At 48.6% G+C, this 25,374-nt stretch overlaps 1 protein-coding gene across 1 annotated transcript; it reads right to left on the reverse strand.

Annotated features, from left to right (window-relative positions):
• Positions 1-353: 353 nt before the first annotated feature.
• LOC121296426 (inactive rhomboid protein 2-like) lies at positions 354-23,649 on the reverse strand. Its single transcript, XM_041221993.1, has 19 exons — positions 23,506-23,649; positions 16,371-16,518; positions 15,927-16,054; positions 15,190-15,367; positions 14,818-15,036; positions 14,572-14,700; positions 13,986-14,122; positions 13,388-13,457; positions 12,772-12,905; positions 12,215-12,326; positions 11,616-11,690; positions 11,304-11,465; positions 11,107-11,210; positions 8,537-8,600; positions 8,276-8,370; positions 5,667-5,742; positions 5,053-5,153; positions 4,236-4,389; positions 354-1,244 (listed from the first exon to the last, which is right to left on the reverse strand). The coding sequence occupies exons 2-19, from the start codon at positions 16,491-16,493 to the stop codon at positions 825-827; spliced, it is 2,481 nt and encodes an 826-aa protein (XP_041077927.1). The 5' UTR covers positions 16,494-16,518; positions 23,506-23,649; the 3' UTR covers positions 354-824.
• Between the last annotated feature and the right edge of the window lie 1,725 nt (positions 23,650-25,374).

Consider the following 25,374-nt stretch of genomic DNA (forward strand, 5'->3'; position numbering starts at 1 on the left):
CCCTGAACACCCCTGACAGCCTGTATGGCAGCGCCACGGAGAGACCAGCCAGGGCATACACTTCACATCCACTCAAGGACGAGAGAGAATTCCTTAACCCAGGCAGGGAAACACAAGGCTTCCAGCTGCACAGCAGTCCGAGCCATGCCAGGCTTCCCCTGTGATCCTAATCACACTCGCCACAACTACTTCCATGCAGGATTTCAAAAGTTTGAGAGACTTGATAACGTACCTGATAACGTGCCGGGAAGGAATGGTTTGAAACAATTGTACAGATACTGCTACTGACAATACAGGTATCCCAATAGTCCCTATATATATATATATATATATATGACATCAGTATGACTGATCTGAGTCAACACCGCACACTGATGAGGAGTAGCAGAACACAGCTAGCATACCCCGTGTATTACACACAAAGCCCTTTTTTCTTAGACTTGGTCGTAACTCAATGCGATTGAAGGAAATGCACCTCTCTTTCTTTTCAAATCCGTACCAAATTCTCAGAGGCTCACGAATTGTAGTTTTAAAAAAAATTCAAAAGACCCATAATCCTGGAGTACTGTTCCCCGATGACATGCAAGGCAGCTCCCAGGGCAGCTAGCCCTTCCTACTGTCCCCACTCCTTGCTCCCCTGGGCCCTCAAAGCATGTATAAAACTAAAGATGACTCCTAACTCCCTCTCCCTCTCTCTCATAAATGTAAAGTCTGTAGTAAGCAGCACACAGTGTGGCCTGAGTGAGCCTGCCTCCTTGCCCCCCCCCTGCACAGCCACACCGCTCGCTCGGGCAGCCCCCCTGGACTGCACAGCTGGAGGGAGGCTAGTGAAGCACGTGGTCGATGTCATACTTCTCACAGAAATTGCTGGTGAAGGGCAGGCAGGTGAGGTGTTCCAGCCAGTGCCAGTGGATGGGGTGGATGTAGAACCAGACGATGAGCAAGGAGAAGAGCCCCAGGAAGGCGAGCAGGGAGAGGAGGATGAGGGCGCGCTTGCGATATTTGTCCGAGGTGCCGAAGGTGATGTAGGGCAGGAAGGCGAAGGACAGCAGCAGTCCGCTCAGGAAGCCGAAGATGTGTGCGATGTTGTCGATCCAGGGCAGCAGCCCGCACAGGAACAGGAAGAGCACCACGCCCAGCAGCTTGCAAAACGCCTTCCACGGCTTCTCCAGGATCTGCCAGCCCTGGATCAGCTCCACAAACAGGCAGGCGAGCAAGCCGAACTGGGAGCCCGCCGGCCCCACCTGGAACAGGGGGAGAGGGAGAGAGGGGCAATCACACTACAAGTTAATACATTCATCTGACTCTGTCTCTGACGATACGAGAGTCTTCTGTACAAGAGACACTGTCAACTTATACCCGACTGGACAGGGTTACAGCAGGTGATTCTAATTTCGGTTAATCTCATTAGATACTTGCATACAAACTGCAAGATCCCAGTACAGTATAGTAAAGTGCAGCAGAAAGAAAGAGCTTGAACAGAGCGCCAACATTTAAATACAAGCCCTGCTGGTGCACACTCAGTGCAGTCAACTCGCTACTGCCAATGTCCTTTCACCTGTAACACAGGACAGGCTCGAACCCACGTCTCCAGAGTGTGAGAGGCTAGTGCACCCTCCCACCCACTGCTCCGCCCAGCCCTCTGGAATTTGTTCCTCCTGACTGCACCAGACGCTTGCACGCCTTGCCAGCTGCTAGAGGTTAACCATCGCTTCTGAACACTCCATTGTCAGCGCGTGGAAGAGATAGCATTGTGTTTGAAATGACAGCACTGTCAGCCAGACCTCGCTCCGATGAGACTGCTAATGGAAAGCAGCCGGGCTAATTACAGCCCCACATAGTGGAGAATCTATTTTGAGGCAGTTGAGTGTGTACAAATTACCCTCGGACTGCAGTGGAAAGCTGTGCTCCTTTTGTTCAATGCTGGCTGCTGAAAAACATTGTTAGTATTCGTTAAAAGGTGAATTACATACCATTTTCCTTTCAACCAATCTCTGTAACTTAACTGAAACAGTTATTGGCTTAATTAGTCCAGACAAACAGGTGTTCCAGATCTTTAGCTGATGATGCAGAGACACCTAGAAATCCTGCTGGACAGGGGCTGTCCAGGACCAGGGTTGGAGACCCCTGCCCTAGCAGATAAAGACAGGCTTGCCATCTGGATAGGTGACTGTGTGCACCCCAGCAGACCTCCAAGGTAACAATGAACGAGGTCACAGCTCATGAGCATGGCATGCAAGCCCAGGGTGGAATGCAGGGACAGCTGGGTTCAGAGGTGGCATATACATGACTCTACAACACAATTGCTGAAGCCATCAAACCTGCCAAGAGCCTAATCAGGATTCTGTGGCAGGCACCTGTGTGAGCAAGCAGCAAGGATTAGGGGGCAGACTGACATCATTCCTGCATGCAGCAGATGGCTAATCTCTGAGAGTAACCTTCCGCTAAGGCAAGCACAAGAGAACGGATCACAGAACGGAACTCAGCTTAGAATGGGTGTGACCTGCCAGCTAACTGACCCACAGCCAGATCCTGGAACCAAGGGACTGCCTGCCACCTAAATCTAATTAATATCTCTGTGTGCTATTTAATGACTGTTTTTAGTTAGTAAAGTAACAGCTTCTAGCAGTCAGGGTGCTTCTCTATACTCTGAGTTTAGCATGACTCACTCATTTCAGGTTTTACTACGAGCTCAGGCATGTCTGACTAAATTCATAGTAAAACCAGGAATGGGTCAACCTGCTCTGCAATGGGAGTCTTCTTTCCATTCCTGTACTGCATGGGCTGTGTAAAGCATGAGGCATTAGCAGCTACTTGCATCTCTATCAGGCAAACCACCCATCTTGAAAGCACAGCACAATAACTAATCCATCAATCAGGATTATCTGAACTTTCCATCAGCAAACACTGAAGAGATAAACACCTGGATTAAGACACTCAAACCCAGATGACACTCAACTAAAGGATAAAACCCAGAGTCCTTTCACTAGCTCAGTGGTCAGCTGGTCACTTGATCCCATTAGGGTGCCTCTCAAAGCTATAGAATGTAGAATTGATATATTTTACAGGATACTAAAAACATCCAGCCTTCTGAACATTCAGCAATAGTTCTGTTCATTCAATTCAATGACTTTCGGTACAAAAAGGTAACTCATTTTATAGACAGATTAGTGTAACTGTACTTGAATTAAGAGGGTGCTAATGGACTTTAAATATCAGTGGATTCATTTTCAAAGTGAGGAAAGAGGAAGGCACTGCATGCTCCTGGGGGATTGCACAGCATTCCCGGCAGCTGCTTCGGAGCACAACTCCCATAGGAATTCTTAGCAGGGAAAGGAGCGGAACCGGGTATTTCTGGTGGAAATCCGAGACACTTCATATAATCACGGGATATCGCCCATCAAAATGAAATCTACTTTCCTTGATCTAACTAGGAAAAAAAATTCCTGCAGCTTCATCTGAGCTGATCTGAATCACATCAGTGAGTCACTGAGCTGATCTGCATCACATCAGTGAGTCACTGAGCTGATCTGCATCACATCAGTGAGTCACTGAGCTGATCTGAATCACATCAGTGAGTCACTGAGCTGATCTGAATCACATCAGTGAGTCACTGAGCTGATCTGAATCACATTAGTGAGTCACTGAGCTGATCTGAATCACATCAGTGAGTCACTGAGCTGATCTGAATCACATCAGTGAGTCACTGAGCTGATCTGAATCACATCAGTGAGTCACTGAGCTGATCTGAATCACATCAGTGAGTCACTGAGCTGATCTGAATCACATCAGTGAGTCACTGAGCTGATCTGAATCACATTATTGAGTCACTGAGCTGATCTGAATCACATTAGTGAGTCACTGAGCTGATCTGAATCACATTAGTGAGTCACTGAGCTGATCTGAATCACATTAGTGAGTTGTTGAGCTGATCTGAATCACATCAGTGAGTCACTGAGCTGATCTGAATCACATCAGTGAGTCACTGAGCTGATCTGAATCACATCAGTGAGTCACTGAGCTGATCTGAATCACATCAGTGAGTCACTGAGCTGATCTGCATCATATTAGCGAGTCAATAATGTTAAAACACTTTTGTTAAAACCCTCTTAGTATTAACACTCAACCTTGCTGTAGCGCCCCCATCCTCCAGTACAGTAAGCTAATCTCAAGGGTACTCATTGAGAGGCGTGCCTCCTGCAGTAACAGAGTACAGCCCTGGCACAGCGGCTCACCTCGGCTCGGTAGGGCAGGAACAGGGCGCTGGCCAGGTTCCCAGTGATGCCGCTCAGGATGTAGATGATAGAGATGCGCAGCCAGCCCGCCAGCTTCTCCAGGTCCCTCAGCACCGTCATCTGGAAGACCACTGTCACGGCGCAGTGGATAACCCTGCAGGGAGCAGGAACAGGGCTTGAGACTCACACCACCCTGTTGCACTCAGGACTCCTCTTCTACAGATATATTACTGAAATGATCAGGAGCCAGGCGCTTGAGCAGGGTTACAAACTCACACTAGAGTTTCAGGCTTTTGTTTCCATTACGGTTTTTCTGACCTCTATTATTAAATGTTCAGATCTTAAAACCAGGGAGAAACATCCAAACTTTTACACCCAAACGAACAAATGCTGAATGACAAATGCAGTGACTTGAATTTTTATGGGGATTAATTGAAGGTACTTGACTCCTGTAGAAACTAATCTAATCTAATCTTGATTACTGGCACGGGGTAAACGTCTCATGCCTTGAGTCTCAGCTGTTTATATACCAGTAAACCCTGAACAACTGGAACCACATGCCTGTGTGTGGGAGCTGCAGAGAGAGACAGAGAGCCTGAGAGTCAACACTGCTGTAAGGGCAAGCCCAATGCTGCCACCTGCTGGACAATCCCTAGCTGCAGCACCTCTCCTCAAACAGGGAAAGAACACGAGTTTACTGACACTGTGTAATGAAGTGTCAGAGGTTCATACATTACAGATTGTCAAGCTGTTTATCAGTGGTGGCTCACACACTAAGCACCAGCCTGCTGTGTGTGGTGAGGGAGCGCTGCCTTACCCAGCATGCAGAAACAAGGAGAGCCACAGTCTGTAGAACTGGTCTGGAAAGTCTGGGTTCAGAAAGGGCAGCAGACCACACACCTTGTCCAGACAGTGCACCTGTGGGGAAACACCAAGGGTGAGATGCACTGGGATCCTATACTGGTAACACTGGAGCTCAGGGGAGTGTAGTGTGGAATTAACAATGCACCTGTTAATCCAGTACATAGGGTGTTTAAATATGTAATATTAACAGCAGCATGCTATGGTAATACAGTGCTGTAGTGCAATTACTACATATCAGGACATGAGGCTTTTCTCTACTATAAGTATCATATTGAATTGTAATAAACTATTGCTATCCTCAGTTAAAATCATCAGCACCTTTAATAATGTGCTCACAGGCGTTTTAGGAATGGATCCTTGAATGCAAGTGTGAGCCTCATTTTCATATGATTTGCCAAAGTTAAACATTAAATAAATGAACAGTAGCAGCATCTTGATGATATATTAGTACAGAAATATGCCGGCTTCATCAGTAGCCCTGCAAGTGTGTGATCCAGACCGGCTGCTCTGCCTGTGCTGAGCTCTGAGGAGGGGCTCTGTGGCTCTCGAGAGTTGCAGGGTGCGTACCTGTGAGCAGAGCGTGGCCTCCTCATGGAAGTATCCCTGCATGAAAGTGCAGTATTCACGAGTGGTGATGTCACACCTGCAGGACAAGGGCACAAGCACATGAGGACATGATCCATTCCATACAACAGCAACGCACACACACACACACACACACACACACACACACACACACACAGTCTTTATCTATTCATTCTGATCGATTAACCTCCTCCCAGAACATTGGATATTCCTTTGTCACTTGAATCCACTGATATGCTACATGTTTTACATCTGCTATATGAACGTACTCCTCCCTTCTTTCCTCTGGTTTATATAACATTCAGTGTGCAGTGTAATTAACCTGTTCATCAGAGCACTGTATCCCAGAGACCCTGGCACTGTATCTAGGGGGTTCAGTGTGCATTGTAATTAACCTGTTCATCAGAGCACTGTATCCCAGAGACCCTGGCACTGTATCTAGGGGGTTCAGTGTGCATTGTAATTAACCTGTTCATCAGAGCACTGTATCCCAGAGACCCTGGCACTGTATCTAGGGGGTTCAGTGTGCATTGTAATTAACCTGTTCATCAGAGCACTGTATCCCAGAGACCCTGGCACTGTATCTAGGGGGTTCAGTGTGCATTGTAATTAACCTGTTCATCAGAGCACTGTATCGCAGAGACCCTGGGACTGTATCTAGGGGGTTCAGTGTGCATTGTAATTAACCTGTTCATCAGAGCACTGTATCACAGAGACCCTGACACTGTATCTAAGGGGTTCAGTGTGCATTGTAATTAACCTGTTCATCAGAGCACTGTATCACAGAGACCCTGACACTGTATCTAAGGGGTTCAGTGTGCATTGTAATTAACCTGTTCATCAGAGCACTGTATCGCAGAGACCCTGGCACTGTATCTAGGGGGTTCAGTGTGCATTGTAATTAACCTGTTCATCAAAGCACTGTATCGCAGAGACCCTGGCACTGTATCTAGGGGGTTCAGTGTGCACTGTAATTAACCTGTTCATCAAAGCACTGTATCCCAGAGACCCTGGGACTGTATCTAGGGGGTTCAGTGTGCATTGTAATTAACCTGTTCATCAGAGCACTGTATCGCAGAGACCCTGGCACTGTATCTAGGGGGTTCAGTGTGTATTGTAATTAACCTGTTCATCAGAGCACTGTATCCCAGAGACCCTGGCACTGTATCTAGGGGGTTCAGTGTGCAGTGTAATTAACCTGTTCATCAGAGCACTGTATCGCAGACACCCTGGCACTGTATCTAGGGGGTTCAGTGTGTATTGTAATTAACCTGTTCATCAGAGCACTGTATCGCAGAGACCCTGGCACTGTATCTAGGGGGTTCAGTGTGTATTGTAATTAACCTGTTCATCAGAGCACTGTATCGCAGAGACCCTGGCACTGTATCTAGGGGGTTCAGTGTGTATTGTAATTAACCTGTTCATCAGAGCACTGTATCGCAGAGACCCTGGCACTGTATCTAGGGGGTTCAGTGTGCATTGTAATTAACCTGTTCATCAGAGCACTGTATCGCAGAGACCCTGGCACTGTATCTAGGGGGTTCAGTGTGCATTATAATTAACCTGTTCATCAGAGCACTGTATCCCAGAGACCCTGGCACTGTATCTAGGGGGTTCAGTGTGTATTGTAATTAACCTGTTCATCAGAGCACTGTATCCCAGAGACCCTGGCACTGTATCTAGGGGGTTCAGTGTGCATTATAATTAACCTGTTCATCAGAGCACTGTATCCCAGAGACCCTGGCACTGTATCTAGGGGGTTCAGTGTGTATTGTAATTAACCTGTTCATCAGAGCACTGTATCGCAGAGACCCTGGCACTGTATCTAGGGGGTTCAGTGTGCATTATAATTAACCTGTTCATCAGAGCACTGTATCCCAGAGACCCTGGCACTGTATCTAGGGGGTTCAGTGTGCATTGTAATTAACCTGTTCATCAGAGCACTGTATCGCAGAGACCCTGGGACTGTATCTAGGGGGTTCAGTGTGCACTGTAATTAACCTGTTCATCAGAGCACTGTATCGCAGAGACCCTGGCACTGTATCTAGGGGGTTCAGTGTATATTGTAATTAACCTGTTCATCAGAGCACTGTATCCCAGAGACCCTGGCACTGTATCTAGGGGGTTCAGTGTGCATTGTAATTAACCTGTTCATCAGAGCACTGTATCGCAGAGACCCTGGGACTGTATCTAGGGGGTTCAGTGTGCACTGTAATTAACCTGTTCATCAGAGCACTGTATCGCAGAGACCCTGGCACTGTATCTAGGGGGTTCAGTGTGCACTGTAATTAACCTGTTCATCAGAGCACTGTATCCCAGAGACCCTGGCACTGTATCTAGGGGGTTCAGTGTGCACTGTAATTAACCTGTTCATCAGAGCACTGTATCGCAGAGACCCTGGCACTGTATCTAGGGGGTTCAGTGTGTATTGTAATTAACCTGTTCATCAGAGCACTGTATCCCAGAGACCCTGGCACTGTATCTAGGGGGTTCAGTGTATATTGTAATTAACCTGTTCATCAGAGCACTGTATCGCAGAGACCCTGGCATTGTATCTAAGGGGTTCAGTGTGGGTTCGAGTGCATCCGTACCTTCCCTTGGTCCCGATGCAGCAGGGTCTGCCCTTGATGGCACAATCCATGTGCTTCAGGCCTGTGTGGTTATTCTTGCCCTGATAGGTGCAGATCTGAAACAAGGACACAGCACAGGCTGCAAGGGACACTTCACTGTGATAAAACCCCTCCATGCCCAACAGGATCTGCTATTCCAGGAAGTCACGTGGAGGGAGAAAATAATCTGGCCCTTGACTGGGGGCACATTCTGGAACACCCAGGCTGACTGGCTTTACTCACCGGCCACCTCGTGATGTCGTCCGGCCAGATGTGAGGCGCGGCGGAAGCAGGCTCTTCACAGGTCCTGTCAGAGCAACACAAGAGATAATGAGCACAGTGGAGACCAGGGGCACACACTCACCACACTGACAGCACCAAGCTCTGAATGAACAGTGGAGACAGGGGCACACACTCACCACACTGACAGCACCAAGCTCTGAATAAACAGTGGAGACCAGGGGCACACACTCACCACACTGACAGCACCAAGCTCTGAATGAACAGTGGAGACAGGGGAACACACTCACCACACTGACAGCACCAAGCTCTGAATGAACAGTGGAGACCAGGGGCACACACTCACCACACTGACAGCACCAAGCTCTGAATGAACAGTGGAGACAGGGGCACACACTCACCACACTGACAGCACCAAGCTCTGAATGAACAGTGGAGACAGGGGCACACACTCACCACACTGACAGCACCAAGCTCTGAATGAACAGTGGAGACAGGGGCACACACTCACCACACTGACAGCACCAAGCTCTGAATGAACAGTGGAGACAGGGGCACACACTCACCACACTGACAGCACCAAGCTCTGAATAAACAGTGGAGACAGGGGCACACACTCACCACACTGACAGCACCAAGCTCTGAATGAACAGTGGAGACAGGGGCACACACTCACCACACTGACAGCACCAAGCTCTGAATGAACAGTGGAGACAGGGGCACACACTCACCACACTGACAGCACCAAGCTCTGAATGAACAGTGGAGACAGGGGCACACACTCACCACACTGACAGCACCAAGCTCTGAATGAACAGTGGAGACAGGGGCACACACTCACCACACTGACAGCACCAAGCTCTGAATGAACAGTGGAGACAGGGGCACACACTCACCACACTGACAGCACCAAGCTCTGAATGAACAGTGGAGACAGGGGCACACACTCACCACACTGACAGCACCAAGCTCTGAATGAACAGTGGAGACAGGGGCACACACTCACCACACTGACAGCACCAAGCTCTGAATGAACAGTGGAGACAGGGGCACACACTCACCACACTGACAGCACCAAGCTCTGAATGAACAGTGGAGACAGGGGCACACACTCACCACACTGACAGCACCAAGCTCTGAATGAACAGTGGAGACCAGGGGCACACACTCACCACACTGACAGCACCAAGCTCTGAATGAACAGTGGAGACAGGGGCACACACTCACCACACTGACAGCACCAAGCTCTGAATGAACAGTGGAGACAGGGGCACACACTCACCACACTGACAGCACCAAGCTCTGAATGAACAGTGGAGACAGGGGCACACACTCACCACACTGACAGCACCAAGCTCTGAATGAACAGTGGAGACAGGGGCACACACTCACCACACTGACAGCACCAAGCTCTGAATGAACAGTGGAGACAGGGGCACACACTCACCACACTGACAGCACCAAGCTCTGAATGAACAGTGGAGACAGGGGCACACACTCACCACACTGACAGCACCAAGCTCTGAATGAACAGTGGAGACAGGGGCACACACTCACCACACTGACAGCACCAAGCTCTGAATGAACAGTGGAGACAGGGGCACACACTCACCACACTGACAGCACCAAGCTCTGAATGAACAGTGGAGACAGGGGCACACACTCACCACACTGACAGCACCAAGCTCTGAATGAACAGTGGAGACAGGGGCACACACTCACCACACTGACAGCACCAAGCTCTGAATGAACAGTGGAGACAGGGGCACACACTCACCACACTGACAGCACCAAGCTCTGAATGAACAGTGGAGACAGGGGCACACACTCACCACACTGACAGCACCAAGCTCTGAATGAACAGTGGAGACAGGGGCACACACTCACCACACTGACAGCACCAAGCTCTGAATGAACAGTGGAGACAGGGGCACACACTCACCACACTGACAGCACCAAGCTCTGAATGAACAGTGGAGACCAGGGGCACACACACACCACACTGACAGCACCAAGCTCTGAATAAACAGTGGAGACAGGGGCGCACACTCACCACACTGACACAGTGACAGCACCAAACTCTGAATAATAATTGTCCCCCATCTTCAAATGCATGAAATAAATGTGAATGAGCAAGCCATCCCACAAGTGCAGTGGTGGTGCACACATGCTATATTAATGTATATCACAGACAGTCCTTTAACATTCACAGAGGTAATTGGTCATTATTCAGTGTGCTGACAATGCTTCAAGCATCAAGCTGAATGAAGGAGAATTGCGCTACTCCAACACTCCAGAAGATGACAGCATTGCGCAAGAAACAGAAAGGAGACAATATTTGAAATTAAACAACACAGCAGAGCCTGGAAACAGAGCAGATCCTGGAAAGACAGCACAGCCTGGAAACAGAGCGCTGGTGCTGCTGTGATGCGCTCATTGCTTGGAACAGCTGTAATCAGCCGCCCCCCCACCCCCCCACCGGGGAATCATTGGTGAGGAGGCTTCGGGCTCAGTGAGGAATTATTCCCAGTTCACTTTCTAAACCAAACAGGAGCGGAGTGGGGCTACTATACCGGGGGTCCTGGTGACACACCGATCCCGATGACCTCACTCCATCAGAACCCTCCATCGGGGGGCCAGTCTTCTCAGTCCACTTCTCAAAGCTAGCGAGAGTCTCCTGCAAACAGGGAGGGGCACACAAATTACATCGTTATTATTATCCTGAGGTCCCAAGCTCAGTGTTGTAAGGCAGCTGCAGTGCTGGACTCACTGAGCAGTCGTCAGGCAGGGTCTGCACGCAGCCGGAGTTGTCGTTCTGGACACAGCAGCCTGATCCCCTCTCCCTCTCCTTCGCCCTCTCGATGAGAGCAGCGATCTGCTCATCACGCCGGATACATGGGGAGAACTTAGCACCCAGGTGGATCAACGAGTCCTGGGAAACACACACAACACAAACCCAACACACCACACAGACAGCGACACAGACACACACAGGAGTCAGAGACATGGGCAGACATTGAAATCATGGCAGCACTGAATCCATACTCACTGGAATGCAATGACATGAATCACAAACACTCACTGAACTGGGTCCTATCCAGAAGTTCTCCTGCTGTATGTATTTCACACTTTCGTACACCCCTTTGTTTCGGAGGACCTGGGGAAGAACAAAGAGACACGTCAGACGCAGGACAACGATGGGGGTCTGGAGTAAATACTGACGCCAACATCCCAATATCCATACCGGTCTACACAGGACAGTCTAAATATCCACACCGGTCCAGCCAGGACACTCTGAATATCCACACCGGTCCAGCCAAGACACTCTGAATATCCACACCGGTCCAGCCGGGACACTCTGAATATCCACACCGGTCCAGCCGGGACACTCTGAATATCCACACCGGTCCAGCCGGGACACTCTGAATATCCACACCGGTCCAGCCGGGACACTCTGAATATCCACACCGGTCCAGCCGGGACACTCTGAATATCCACACCGGTCCAGCCGGGACACTCTGAATATCCACACCGGTCCAGCCGGGACACTCTGAATATCCACACCGGTCCAGCCGGGACACTCTGAATATCCACACCGGTCCAGCCGGGACACTCTGAATATCCACACCGGTCCAGCCGGGACACTCTGAATATCCACACCGGTCCAGCCGGGACACTCACCAGATCAGAGGACACGTGCTGAGCGAATCCCACAGGGGCGATGCCGTAGGTGCCGATAGCCAGCAGAGTGACGAGGATGTGAACGAACGTGATCCAGTAGGTGAAGTAGGGCCTGGAAGTAAGGGAGCCATGGAGAAAAGACATCTTTTATCTGGGAGCCTGGTACTGATGTGACACAGCCACCTGAAGTTGCTTTGCATCCTATGGAAATGGGGACCCACTCTGCGCTCTAAACTGTGGAAGGATAGCCACTTGTATCACACAGCACCCTGGGCCACAGTCCAGATGCACTCCATCTACTGCTGTCAATATTACAGTTAAGTAAAGATCTTTGTTGGTCTTGTTTTAGTGTTGCAGGAGACAGCAGTGTACATGCAGGGCTATCGATTACTCAGGGATAGAAATGTTGCACAGCAGTTTCAATTATTCCAGATTTTAGCTGGATTAGCCCCAGTTTATAAGCAACAAGCTCAGGGGCGTGTCTTATTAAACTCCTAGTAAAACCAGGAATGGATCAGACTGCTACGCAATGGGAGTGGCATTGCCAGCCTGGTTACCTGTGGCTGTTGAAGTCCTCCAGCTGTTTCTGCACGGTGCTGCTCAGGCTGCGACGGTAGGTGCGGTTCATCCACTTCCCCACCACCCCCAGCCCGTACTGACGCCTCTTCTTGTCGAAGGCAAAGTGCTTCACCTGTAGGGCAAGAGTTTATAAAAAGAATGCAACTGCAAAACTAGGATTGAGACGCAGCTGTGCTGCTGCCACGTGGGCAGCATGTGCTCCCATCAGGCAAAGAACGATTCAGTACCTGGGAAAGGGGCTATAAAACGAACACGCTGCTGGCACACAGGAATAAGCCAGCGACTTGGGGTGCAGAGACTGTATATAAAACAGCAGCCCTTGGAGATGCTTTCAAGAAGCAGACCCGAGTTCTCTCCCGAAGACTGACCATGCCGTGCCCGTGCCTCTTCCACAGGATTAGCTCACTGGTCACCGTCTCAGTTCCGTTTATAATTAAGGCTACATTATTATGTCAATGTATAAGCACTATGTGTGTAACTTTTGAATATTGGAAATCGATAAAAGGAAACGTATTCAATTCTTCTTAGATCCTTGTGTGCGCTGCTTCACACAGAGAAATACCAAATGAATAATCCTGCAGTTTCCTTCCATACCTGCGAGGCGATGCGCCGGCCCCTGCGAGGGGGGGACCCGCCCACAGCGGGGGTCTTCGACACGTCCTTACTGCAGAGAGAGGAGACAGGGAGACCCCTTCACACACACACACACACAACAGAACCCAAAATAAAACACAAATACATCTGCACCTTCAAAACTAAAGGGAGTTAATGTAACCTAACCCTAACCCTTACTGCAGAGAGAGGAGACAGGGAGACCCCTTCACACACACACACACACAGCAGAACCCAAAATAAAACATAAATACATCTGCATCTTCAAAACTAAAGGGAGTTAATGTGCCCTAACCCTCACCAGACTCTTCTGGGTGACACAGAATTGCTCAGCTGTTCTGTGGGTCATTATCCAGGATAACATTTTTATTGATTCATTTTCCAAGCAAACTGAAAGCTATGGGGGCGTGACAGAGAACAGAGCTATGGATTTATCATTGAAATCATAGTAATCAATTGCCCTTTACTCCTGAGGCAACGCTTAATTGAATTGGACAGCTTTGTAGAGCCTATATAAAGCCACACTGCGTAGCTAACACAGTATCATTGATGTGTTCCTCTCTGTGGCTCTCTCACTCACATGCTGGGCTGCATGCTCTCCCCTGGCTGCATGTCTCCTCCGAAGGGCGCTGGGGGAGGCGGGGCGTAGCTGGCTGAGAGTGGGGGGGATTCAAACACGTCGTCTGCCATCGAGCACATCTCCTCGTGCATGTCCATCTGCAGAGAGGAAGCAGTGGCCACATAGAGTCAGAGATCAAACAGAAAACACAGCAATCAAGGGACAGGCACTTCAGACACCTGCCGTATCTCAAGAGCCCGCTGGCTGCCTTTGAAACACAGGGATGATTTACTTATTATGAGGCGATTATTATTGTTTGCTCGCAATTGTAGCTGTGCTGCTCGTTTACTTATATAACCGGTCTTTGATCTAAAAGATCAGCCTCAAAGATCAGAGTCAGTGGAGCTCAAAACGTTGTTTCAGAGCTGTATTTTGAGATTACAGAACTTTTCCTTGTGTGACAATCTCCCACCCAGCTCAGAACTGGAAATGCTACTATCCTTGTTCATGAGGCCAAACTGACTCCGTTATCACACTCAAAGATCCTAACTGGTGGTGCAGAACAAACAGCTCGTCTAAGAAAGGGAAGGAGGAGAGCCGCTCTTGCCTTACTAAAAAAGGAGGAGTCGAAGGTGTCTGCTGTGTCCACGATGTCGTCCTCCGGCCAGCTTGGCCGAGCGAAGCTGCGTCGAGGGAGACTCCTCTTGGGCAGCGAGCTGGACAGCACGGGTCGCCCCTGCAAACACACACACAAGCAAACAGGGACATTGGAGAGGACTGGTGTCAGAGCATGGGGCTGGGCACAATGGAAAAGGCTTGGCGTGGCCACGGAGTGATACAATGGCAGCGTTACCTTGAAGATGGAGGCAGCGGCGCGAAAGCTCATCTGCGCCACGGACTCTCTCTTCCTGGCCGGCAGGCGGGCGTAGCCGGAGCGCACGCTGGTGAAGGAGCTGAGCGACGTCACGCCCGGGGTCTGAGGGGGGTGGGGATGGGTGTGGTGGGGGGTCCGTGGCTGATCCGTTTCATCAGGGTACCGGAACGCACGCCCACGGGCCAGAGGGTCGACAATCTGAGGAGTTGGGTGAAGAAACTGAATGATCACCTGCAGCTGATTCTACTGCCCACACCACAAACCCTGCTAAAGACTTTATAAAGAGAAGAGGCAAGACGAATCAGCTGGGAAAAGGGTTTTGTTTGTGCGCAGGAGGAGGGAGGAGGTTACCTTTGGCAGCTTGCAGGGTGCGGGGGACTCCTGCCCGTCCTGGCTGGGCAGCTCCAGGTCCCTGTACTGTGCTTTGAGTTTCCCATAGCGCTGGCTGCAGTGCCGCACACTCTTGCGCTGCCACTCCTGCTGCTTGCTCTCGCAGTCGCTGCCCACTCCGAACCACTGCGCAGTGCCCCTGTGTGGCAGGAGGACTCACAGTCAACACTCACAGAGCACAGAGGAACATTTAAACTGCAGGGAGGGAGGAGCCACCAGGACCACCTGATGCTCTACACAGCCCACATAGTACAGGGACACAAAGAAGACTCCCGCTGCAGGGCAGTTTGATGCATTGCTGGTTTTACTAGTTTAATAATAAGACACACCTGAGCTTGTTACCTATACACGATGGCTAATCAAGCACATATTAAAACCTGGAATGGATAAAACTGCTATGCAATAGGAGTCTTCTTTCCATCCCTGCTGTAGTACAGCATAACATGAAAAACACTGGAAAATAATTAATTCTCAGCGTGGAACTTCCCTCAATGAGAAGAAACATGAGGCCCAAGCACGTTCAGTGTAAATGTGTAATCTGAAGCAAAGCCATACTCATTTATTCAAATCACAAGGGTGCAATTCAGCAACATCCTGGCATGCCACACCACAGGCCCTGTTGTGTAAGCAGAATGTCAGGCTCCCTCTGTGTGTGTGTGTGTGTGTGTGTGTGCATGCATGTGCGTGTGTCTCTGTACCTGCGGATGTTCTGTGTGAGGGAGCTCTGTCTCTGGAACGCACCGCGTCTCTCCTGGGCATCGCTGTCAGACTGCCCATCACTTGACCCACGCCGGCTTGCACTCTTCTTCAGAGACGGTCGGAGCAGCTGGAGGGGAGAGAGGAGCACAGGTCAGAGGGAAGGAGTTGCACTGGGAGGGGGTTCACGATACACAAACCCACTAAGGACGACACAGTCTCCAGAGCAGCCTGAACTGCTGCAGTTTTCAGGATTGACGCAGGATTTGCATTGACTTGAAGTCCTGGTCTAAACAAGAAGGGTGTGGGGATCAATACAGGTGTAAATACTGCTCTAATTTTTTTTTCTAATCTTGTAGACACTGTAAACATGCCCGCGCAGGTGCGCACACACACACACACACACACACTCGCTGCCCCCTGGTAGCGCCAGTGTGAATGCTCACCTTGCTGCTGCCCCCCCTGTCCTCCTCTGGCGGGGGGATGTTGATGACCAGGCTGGGCGGTTTCCTGCTCTGGAGCCGGGTGTCTGACTGTCTGCCCCCGTTCAGCTGCTCCTCGGAGGCCATCCTGGCAGGGAGACTCGGGTCAGAACTGCAACACCAAGAGATAGAGGGAACTTGAGAACACAAGCAGACGGGCCGGATGGCCTCCTCTCTTCCGAGTAGCTGCTTGATCTCAAAACTTTTTCAAGTTGGGCCTTAAGGAATCCAAGTGATTCTGCCTCAACAACATGACTAGGTAACCCATTCCATCCACTCGCCACAGAAGGCATCAGAACCTCACTCCAACCCCAGCAGATAACAGTCCTCCCAGACAGCAGCAGGGTCCTGCCCTGAGGGGGAGGAGAGCCGGGGTCTTCGGAGCTGACTCAAATGTATTTATTTATATTTATTTCAATTGGAAGGTTGGAACTCAATTTAATTTGAAGTATTTTGTTGCTGTTCATTTGGGGCATGCTAATAAATAAATAAATAAATAAAAATACTGTACATGTAGAAAAATCTAAATTAAAAAGACCCATCAGTTCCATTCCACTGTTTTCCGCTAGCAATGACCATTCCACTCCAGAGTAAAGCGGCAACGTGACACAATGAACTTCTACAGGGTTCTGGACAGAAGTTTAATTGGTTCGATTAAACAATTAGGGCTGGGACAAAAGACCAGCCCTGCTCTAGTGTCTGTGTGTGTGGATTTCAGTGAGAATGACTGCTCTGCTAATCCCGCACTCGAAAGAAAGAAGCACACTAATTCACAGAAGACAGCTGCTTGGCTAAAAGGGAAGCTGCTATTGAATGAATTAATCGCCCAGCATGGGAGAAGGCCCTGGTCCTGCTAGAACAGACAGAGCAGGGGTGAGCGCTGAATAGAGGAGCAGCCCTAATCCAGCTGTACAAATCAGACACGTTAACCAGACTTGCTAAGCAGGCAAGGTCACATAGTGCCAGGGGCAACTGCATAGGGGCAGAGAGGACAAGCAGTCAGCAGTACTTGGGTAAGAGGGTAGAGTGAGGCTGTGTATAAACACAGCTCCATTCCTTTTCGCTCTGTTGAACCGGTACTTAGTTGCGATGGAGGGGGGTGGGGGGTGTATTGTGAACTCTGTATGAATGAATATCACAACTGACTGGGGGGGGCGTGGAGACAACGGTGGAGGGGGGGGGGGGGGGGGGGGGGTATTGTGAACTCTGTATGAATGAATACACAGCGATGGAGGGGAGATCACATGTGCTGCAAACCATTTCTCTGCCCGCGCTTTGCTTTAGTAGGAGAAAGTCGTTGCCCTGGCTTTTGTTAACAGACGCTCTGTATCTAACATCAGCTTGCAGAATTACAGAATCACAGTGTTCCTGCACACAACGGACACATTTCTGTTACAAACTTTCCCAGATCGCGAAGCTGCCTGCTGAAAAGACCAACACTATCAGTGAAGGGCAGGCTAGCAAAGAAGAAAAGAAATTGCATATGTATTTATGATGTACGCCACCTGGCTATCTGAATCAAAAAGCGTACCCTTTACACCTTCTCCAGTCCAATTGTGTAGGTAGAGAAAGGGTTTGAAAAGCACTGCTAGACTACTGGGCTGTGCCTGTGTGCTCCGATCATCTTTCTGGCCAGTTTTCAAAACAGCACTTCACAGCAGCACCACATGAAAGGGAGCAGGGTAAGAAGGATCACAATTAGGCTTCGTTACTACATTATAACACAGTGAACCGCAGAGAAATCCAGAGAGCTTCACAGAGGAGACGACTAACCCAACCCAACATTCATCCTTTGCTATTAAACACTCACTAGAGGTTCATGCAGAAATACCAAAAGAAACTTCAAAGCAAATCCAAGGCAGTACATTATAAAATGAAGTCACTTACCCAGCGACAATGCTATAAACGTAAGAACAGTCCTGCAATAAGACTCGCCTTTCTTCCTCTAGTCAGAGCTGGACAGACCGTGCTAAGCACTCCTCTCAGTCAGTACAGATCAATACCCTGCCTCTTAGCATCAGCATGGCAGCTCCACTGGAAACACAAACCTAATTACCTCAACCTTGATACACATGTGAGTGAACTCCAAACTGGGGGGGGGGGGGGGGGGGGGGGGGGGGGCTGTCAGATCCCCCGACAGCTGTTAAGAGCCCCAGTGGGACCTGGAACCAGACTCCAAACATCTGCCACTGTGCTCCGAACCAGGAAATAAACAAAACTCACGAGGTCTGAAAACTGGAATATCTTTTAGAAAGCACCATTAATAAGGGTTGGAATAATAATAATACGTGTGAACTCTCGGCTCTTGGTTAAAGCCTTTTAAAGCTTCTTACCCCTTCTGCGAGGGCAGGGCTACCTTGTTCTGTTTTTGTTTAGTTTGGCAGTTCTATACTAGAACTTTACTGCTCTCTTTCCCAGAAATGAAACTCCCTTTCCGTGGGATCCTGTATAACCAGCTTCAGGAGATCCGTGTTTATAAAGCAATAAACAACATTCCAGCCCTATAAACCTAAAATAACAAACAAAAAAGCACTGCTATAAATGCATGCGATAAAAAGGAAGTTAAACAAGACATCAGCGATGGACACTAGGACCACATCTTGATGTTACTTCTCCCTTGCAAGTTTCCACAAGGCACTTACAGCATGTAAATCTGCTGCCATCTAGGTGATGTGAAGGGAGAAAAGTTTCAGCCCATGCGATGAAGCTTGATATTGATGCAGGTTTCCTGTGTACAACACTCCCTTCAAACAGTCACATCAACATCCTTATCGAGTTCGAGCTTTGTGTGCTGTCCCCCTGGTGCAGGGTTAGGGTTTGGTTTCTTCAAGTTGCAGCTTTGATTGACGTGGCTCCTGCCCTTGTAAGCTGCGTGGAAGCTTGTGGTCTGTGGGTTCCATAGCATGGCATGTCAAGAGGACTTGAAAAGGAGTTTTAATGTGATGCCAGGCTGGAATAAAGCTCCCAGCAGGTGGTAACGCTGGCAGGGTCAGGTTTCAGTGCACATCTGTTGTCATTGAGCGCTAAGCAGGAAGGGCCACTCCTTCCACACACATCGGGAAGAGAAATGGCAGCTGCTTTCTCAGAACTACAGCCACTCCTCTGCACTGTTAATCATTCAGTCGGTCAGAAGCACAAGACTCCCACAACTTCACCACAACTCTGTTGACCTGGCTGTGAAGGCAGTGCCGAGGTGGCTGAATACACAATCCATGAATAAATCAATAACCATGAGGTCTGGGTTTTAAATTATTTAAAAAACAGTAGGAAAAAAGTACTCATTATTTGCTTTCAGTTTGCAAAGAAAAGATGACCTACCTTCAAGGATAATTCTCAAAGAGACTTGTGTTCAAACAGCAGTAAAAGGAAACAACCAATGGGCAACTCTCTTATCATGAATACAATCAAATAAAGCGATTCCTCAAAGTACTTACTGTGTGTGAAGCCCGGGGCTCTGTAGAAACGTCAGCCTTGTGCACAATGGGGTCTGAGGGTCAAAACTTTTCAACACACATCACTGCTGCTGCTGCTGCTGCTGCCACGTCTCAAAGATTTATTTCAGTACAAACGCATCTAAACAAAGCACAGCACTCCATTACTCACACTGCTATCATCATGCAGAGGAAACTGTGATGGGTGCAACGCTGGCAGACTGGTACCCATCATTGCCAACACATTGCATTTACTCCACGAGGCTCTGAAAGCTAGCCAGAACTCCTCATACTGCACGCAAAACAAGGTCCTGAATGAAGGAGTAATCACTTCTTTTAAACCCAGAAAACAATCCCAGGAGCAACTCTCTGGTTTATATTATTAATAATAATGCCAGTTTTCTTCAGCTGAACACTAGCAAATCTGAACTCCTCCTAGTAGGATCTAAAACTCAATTTAAGAATCTAAATATAGTTCAGGATTATTTTAAAAACTCTCCTGCTTACCTACACTGCCCTTCATCACACAAGTCCCGAGTACCTCCTCGACCTGCTGACCCCCTATGCCCCTGCCCGCAAGCTGAGGTCCTCTGACTCTGGCCTGCTTGTTATCCCCAAGCAAAAGTGCACCACACTTGGACAACGCTTGTCTAGCTTCAATGACTCGGATTCCCTGCGTTTGTAAACAGCTTCAAATACCACTTGAAAATGTTAAAAACAACTTTTTATAAATTGGGGGGAAACGTGTCGGGCTTTAGACCTCTAACCAGAGATGAGCCCCCAAATTCCTTTACTTAAAAATGCAATACACTGCACATCTAGCTCGACCAGGCTCTAGCAGCTCAATCTGGCTTCTTGCAGGGATTTCTGCTCTGCTGTGGGTCACACACACACACACCTCACACCCTGGGACTGCTCTGCACTGTGGTTTCCTAAACCCTGCACTGAATTCCCTTGTGAAGGCGATGCAGGGTGTCTGTTCATTAAGGCATGTCTGAGCAGGTAAGCAGCACAGCTCCATGCTCCTCCTGGGGGGGAGAGTTCGCTGCAAGTCCCTGCAAAGACTGCCTTGCTTCTCCTTTATTCAAACTACATTCCTGAGAGAGACATGAATGGCTGGCTCAGATAACCTACCTGCTCTTTTCCACATTCGTCACGTTCTGAGAACGGAAAACAGGACAGCTGCTAAAATACGCACTACATAAAGCAATTCTGAACTAGAGTTTAAGAAGTGACAATTCAGAAAATGGGTATGTGCTTGGTTTGGTTTGTGCTTCAGCCCTTCCCCTTATGAGGTTCTGTGGTGTAACAGAATTTCAACACCGATCCAGCTGACATCTTGCTCCTCCCTCATTACACAAGCTTTAACCCTCCTCCCAGAGGAGGCTGAACAAACCAGTCAAACTGCGCTTCAGCTACAAACCAACAGAACCTCCTTTCATTTAACTGCTGCATCCCTGCACTGAACACCTGGCTTCTACCTTCGGTTCGCTTGTTATGCAAATGTAAACGTGCAGTGTTTTAAACTCCTCTAGTTTCAATATCAGGCTGGGGCACACAAGGAGGGTTGAGAAAGGGTCTGCGCACAACAAGGAAAGTTTCACAAGAACACAAGGGCCAATTCCCAGAAGTGACTTGCTAACCTCTGACCAAGAGGTGCAGTGCTAGAGGTGAAGGATGTTAGAAATTAAACAAGCAAACCAGATTAGTAAGATTGTTTTTAACAAGCATCCTTGTACAAGCCTTTCAGATACCATGTGTACACAGCTGCAATAACACTGCAGAGCGGGAAACAAGCCTTTCAATAACTCTGTGCAGAGTGGGAATCAAGCCTTTCAATAACTCTGTGCAGAGCGGGAATCAAGCCTTGATATAACACTGTGCAGAGCGGGAATCAAGCCTTGATATAACACTGTGCAGAGCGGGAATCATGCCTTGATATAACACTGTGCAGAGCGGGAATCAAGCCTTGATATAACACTGTGCAGAGCGGGAATCAAGCCTTGATATAGCACTGTGCAGAGCGGGAATCAAGCCTTGATATAGCACTGTGCAGAGCGGGAATCAAGCCTTGATATAGCACTGTGCAGAGCGGGAATCAAGCCTTGATATAGCACTGTGCAGAGCGGGAATCAAGCCTTGATATAGCACTGTGCAGAGCGGGAATCAAGCCTTGATATAACACTGTGCAGAGCGGGAATCAAGCCTTGATATAACACTGTGCAGAGCGGGAATCAAGCCTTGATATAACACTGTGCAGAGCGGGAATCAAGCCTTGATATAACACTGTGCAGAGCGGGAATCAAGCCTTGATATAACACTGTGCAGAGCGGGAATCAAGCCTTGATATAACACTGTGCAGAGCGGGAATCAAGCCTTGATATAACACTGTGCAGAGCGGGAATCAAGCCTTGATATAACACTGTGCAGAGTGGGATTGCTCTATGTTGGATGAGTATTTGTATAACAGTCCTAAATTGCAAAGAGCTGGAAAAAAGTAAGTAAATAACCAGATACAGTGAAAGCAAAGCTAAGAGCATGGCTTTGATATTACAGAGAGACAGGTGCATGCTATAATAAAGGGAATAATGTTACTATTAATCACGTGTTCCACAGGGAGCCCTTGCAGAGATGAATGTGAGCTCATTCTGACAGAAAGAGATCTCTCCACCCTGGCGCCTACTTGCCATTCTACAAAACGTGAAATACACAGAATGCAGGAGAAGCCAGGTCATGGAGGTGGCATGTACTGCTGTGCCAAAGAAACACAATTCTGAGGAAATGCTCAGATTGCACCACCTCACAGTGTTAATCAGCAAAGTGAAATCAGCATCGCGAAGGACAGATCCCATCAGTTTATAAAGAAGTGTGACAGGAACCTAATAAGTGACACACGGTGGGGTAACACCACAATGAAGCGAAGCATTGCTTGCGCAAGGTTTACCACCCTCTGCAAACCGAGAAGTACAAAAACGCGACCACAAGCACGTCGCATTCACTGTTCACTTGTCTAGGTCTGACACACGTTGAGTACCTTGCCCAGAGAACAGTGGAAATGCACCTCTGTGGGGAGTTTCGCTGGTAAAAATAACCGTTCAGAAACGGTCCAGCAGCACAGCTGCAGCTCAGGGAGAGCCGTCTGTCTGTCAGCGTGCTTCCTTCCACACGCTTTTCCGCTTCACAAATAAATAAACTGCATTCTTGCACAACTACAATGCATTAAGAAAAAGTTGGACAGGCAATCTCGATTTACTTTGCGTGCTACTTTACTGGTTGTATTTTAAAAGTTTACACAGCTGTACCAATAATCTTTGTTTAAGCGTTTTTTTTTTCTTTCTAATATTTCAGAACCAGCTAAGGAACATTGCTTGGTGTTACAACGTCCTTCTCAAGGCAGAAGACTTCTCGTCATACATCTGCGTACCGTGAACAATTGGTCCACTCCTAAATGAGATCGGCCAGCCCCAGAGCCACTGGAGCGGTTACCCGCCCGGAGCCGCTTTGTTTTACTGTATAGATCCACACACAAAGACACCTCATCCTGCTGTGAAAAGAACGGTCAGTATTGCAAGCTATACCATTGCACATATGTGTGCGTGTGTGTGCAGCGGCAAATCTAGTGTTTTAAACCAATTAAATGAATGATTGTAAAGACGAGTAGGACTCACCGGCAGCGGAGATTCCAAACTCTCCAACTCGTGACGAACCAGAAACAGTTTCCTTGCGTAAAGTTAGTTTTATATAATACAGTGAATGAAAAAAAAAAAAAAGTAATAGTCCTTTTCACTTCCTTTCTGTGACTTGACGTATATTTTTTCACCATAACGGGAGGGGCTTGTATACCTGACGTTAGTGTGGGGAGGACTTGGTACACCCCCCAAGGGAACGAGTCGTGTCTGATAAAGCAGGTTTGCTAAAGCAGCCCCACAGGTCTAAGACGGGCAGAAGGAGAGGGTGGTTGCATTGCTTACATTCAGATTGAAGTGCTGTAACATCTTACCACCTCCTTGCACACAAACCGACAGGGTTCCGTTCCAAACTCCCCGTCACTCCACCCTGGTGCTTCTTACACCTCAGCGCGCAGCCAGCTGGCCCCTCCCATTCCAGCACACTGCAGAAAGGTGAACTCACCTGAGCGCGTCGGGGCCTTTGTGGGCGCACACATTGGTCCTTCGGTAACACTATATTGTTATTATTTTGCCTCTATCAGAATTTCTGATATTTTTTTTTACTAAATACATGTTGCATAGCATTTTGGTTTACATTTCTAATATGTGCAATAAGATGTGTTTATATGTGTAAAAAAACATCGCAGGGTTTAACTCATACCCCAGACATCACGCTATCTGCTCTTTACACACACCTTGTTTGTGCTCTTTGCACTCTTTTCATTCCACCACCAGAGGGCCCTCTGAGTTTGAAAATCACGGGACAGGATGGTGTGGAGAGACAAGGCGGAGTGGTCGGGGGGGAGGGGGGTATTGAGAAATACTTGGCCAGGGCCCCAGTTATTTCTCAGTGAAAGGAAATGCATGCTGTTGATGTCGCACAGCAGTGCTGCCTCTACAGCATTTGCATGGATATTCTCATTTGAACTTTACATTTTTTTTTTTTAAAGGGTTGTATTTTTACAGTTTAGACTGCAGGTCTGAATCATCAGTAGCTCTGGACCGTGGTCCCTGGCAAGGTAATGTTTCTGGAGCATTGGGTCTATATGGGGACCTCGTAACCCAGATATACCCGAATGAGCGTCTATATATATATATATAATATTATATATATATATATATATATAGATATATATATATATATATCAGACAGACCGAGACCGACCAAACCTAAAGGTACCAGAACGGCACGAACGAAACACGGCTGAGACGTAAAGATCTAGGTAGAGGAGCAGTAGACCTGGGAGCCAACTTTGGCTCTACGGGCAGTCAAAACACAGTAGAGCCCGCGACTCGACTTAGCTGACTAGTGTTGGGGTATTTCCACTAACATACCAATGTCGACCCATCTATCTCTTACTCCCACGGCTAGTGCCTCAGGCCACAGCGTGGCCTACGGGGTAGAGAGAGAGGCCTGGGAGAGCCGCTCACTCAGAGTGTGTGAAGTGTCCAATAGATGATCAGGGCTTCCCCTCAGCAGCCACCCCCTTCACTGAGTTCAGAGCTCTTCAAACAAGACTGCATGGGCTGGGGAGAGAGAGAGAGAGAGAGAGAGAGAGAGAGAGAGAGAGAGAGAGAGAGAGAGAGAGAGAGAGAGAGAGAGAGAGAGAGAGAGAGAGAGAGAAGCACTCAAGCACTCAGATCCCAATCACACGAGAGAGAGAGAGAGAGAGAGAGACAAGCACTCAAGCACTCAGACCCCAATCACATAGGAGCGAGAGAGAGAAGTCCTCTTTATCACATCCCTCTCCTCAGCACACTTCTGGCTCTCCTGTTTAGGCCGAGCTAATGAAAGAGTTGTGTGTTCGTCCACGGAACCCATCAGCGTGCAATTCATTTAATCCATGGATAAATCTAACATGAGCTCTT

The sequence above is a fragment of the Polyodon spathula genome, chromosome 21 (assembly GCF_017654505.1).
Source record: "Polyodon spathula isolate WHYD16114869_AA chromosome 21, ASM1765450v1, whole genome shotgun sequence".
NCBI classification, from domain to species: Eukaryota; Metazoa; Chordata; class Actinopteri; order Acipenseriformes; family Polyodontidae; genus Polyodon; species Polyodon spathula.

Bases quoted from the DNA above. Each gene is read 5' to 3' on its own strand.
- LOC121296426 (XM_041221993.1), bottom strand. From the start codon at position 16,493: ATGGCCTCCGAGGAGCAGCTGAACGGGGGCAGACAGTCAGACACCCGG. The intron at 15,368-15,926 runs GTACAGAGACAC...CCTGCCACACAG, and splicing joins CTCACACAGAACATCCGCAG to GGGCACTGCGCAGTGGTTCG. The intron at 4,390-5,052 runs GTAAGGCAGCGC...TGCTCCCTGCAG, and splicing joins TCCTTGTTTCTGCATGCTGG to GGTTATCCACTGCGCCGTGA.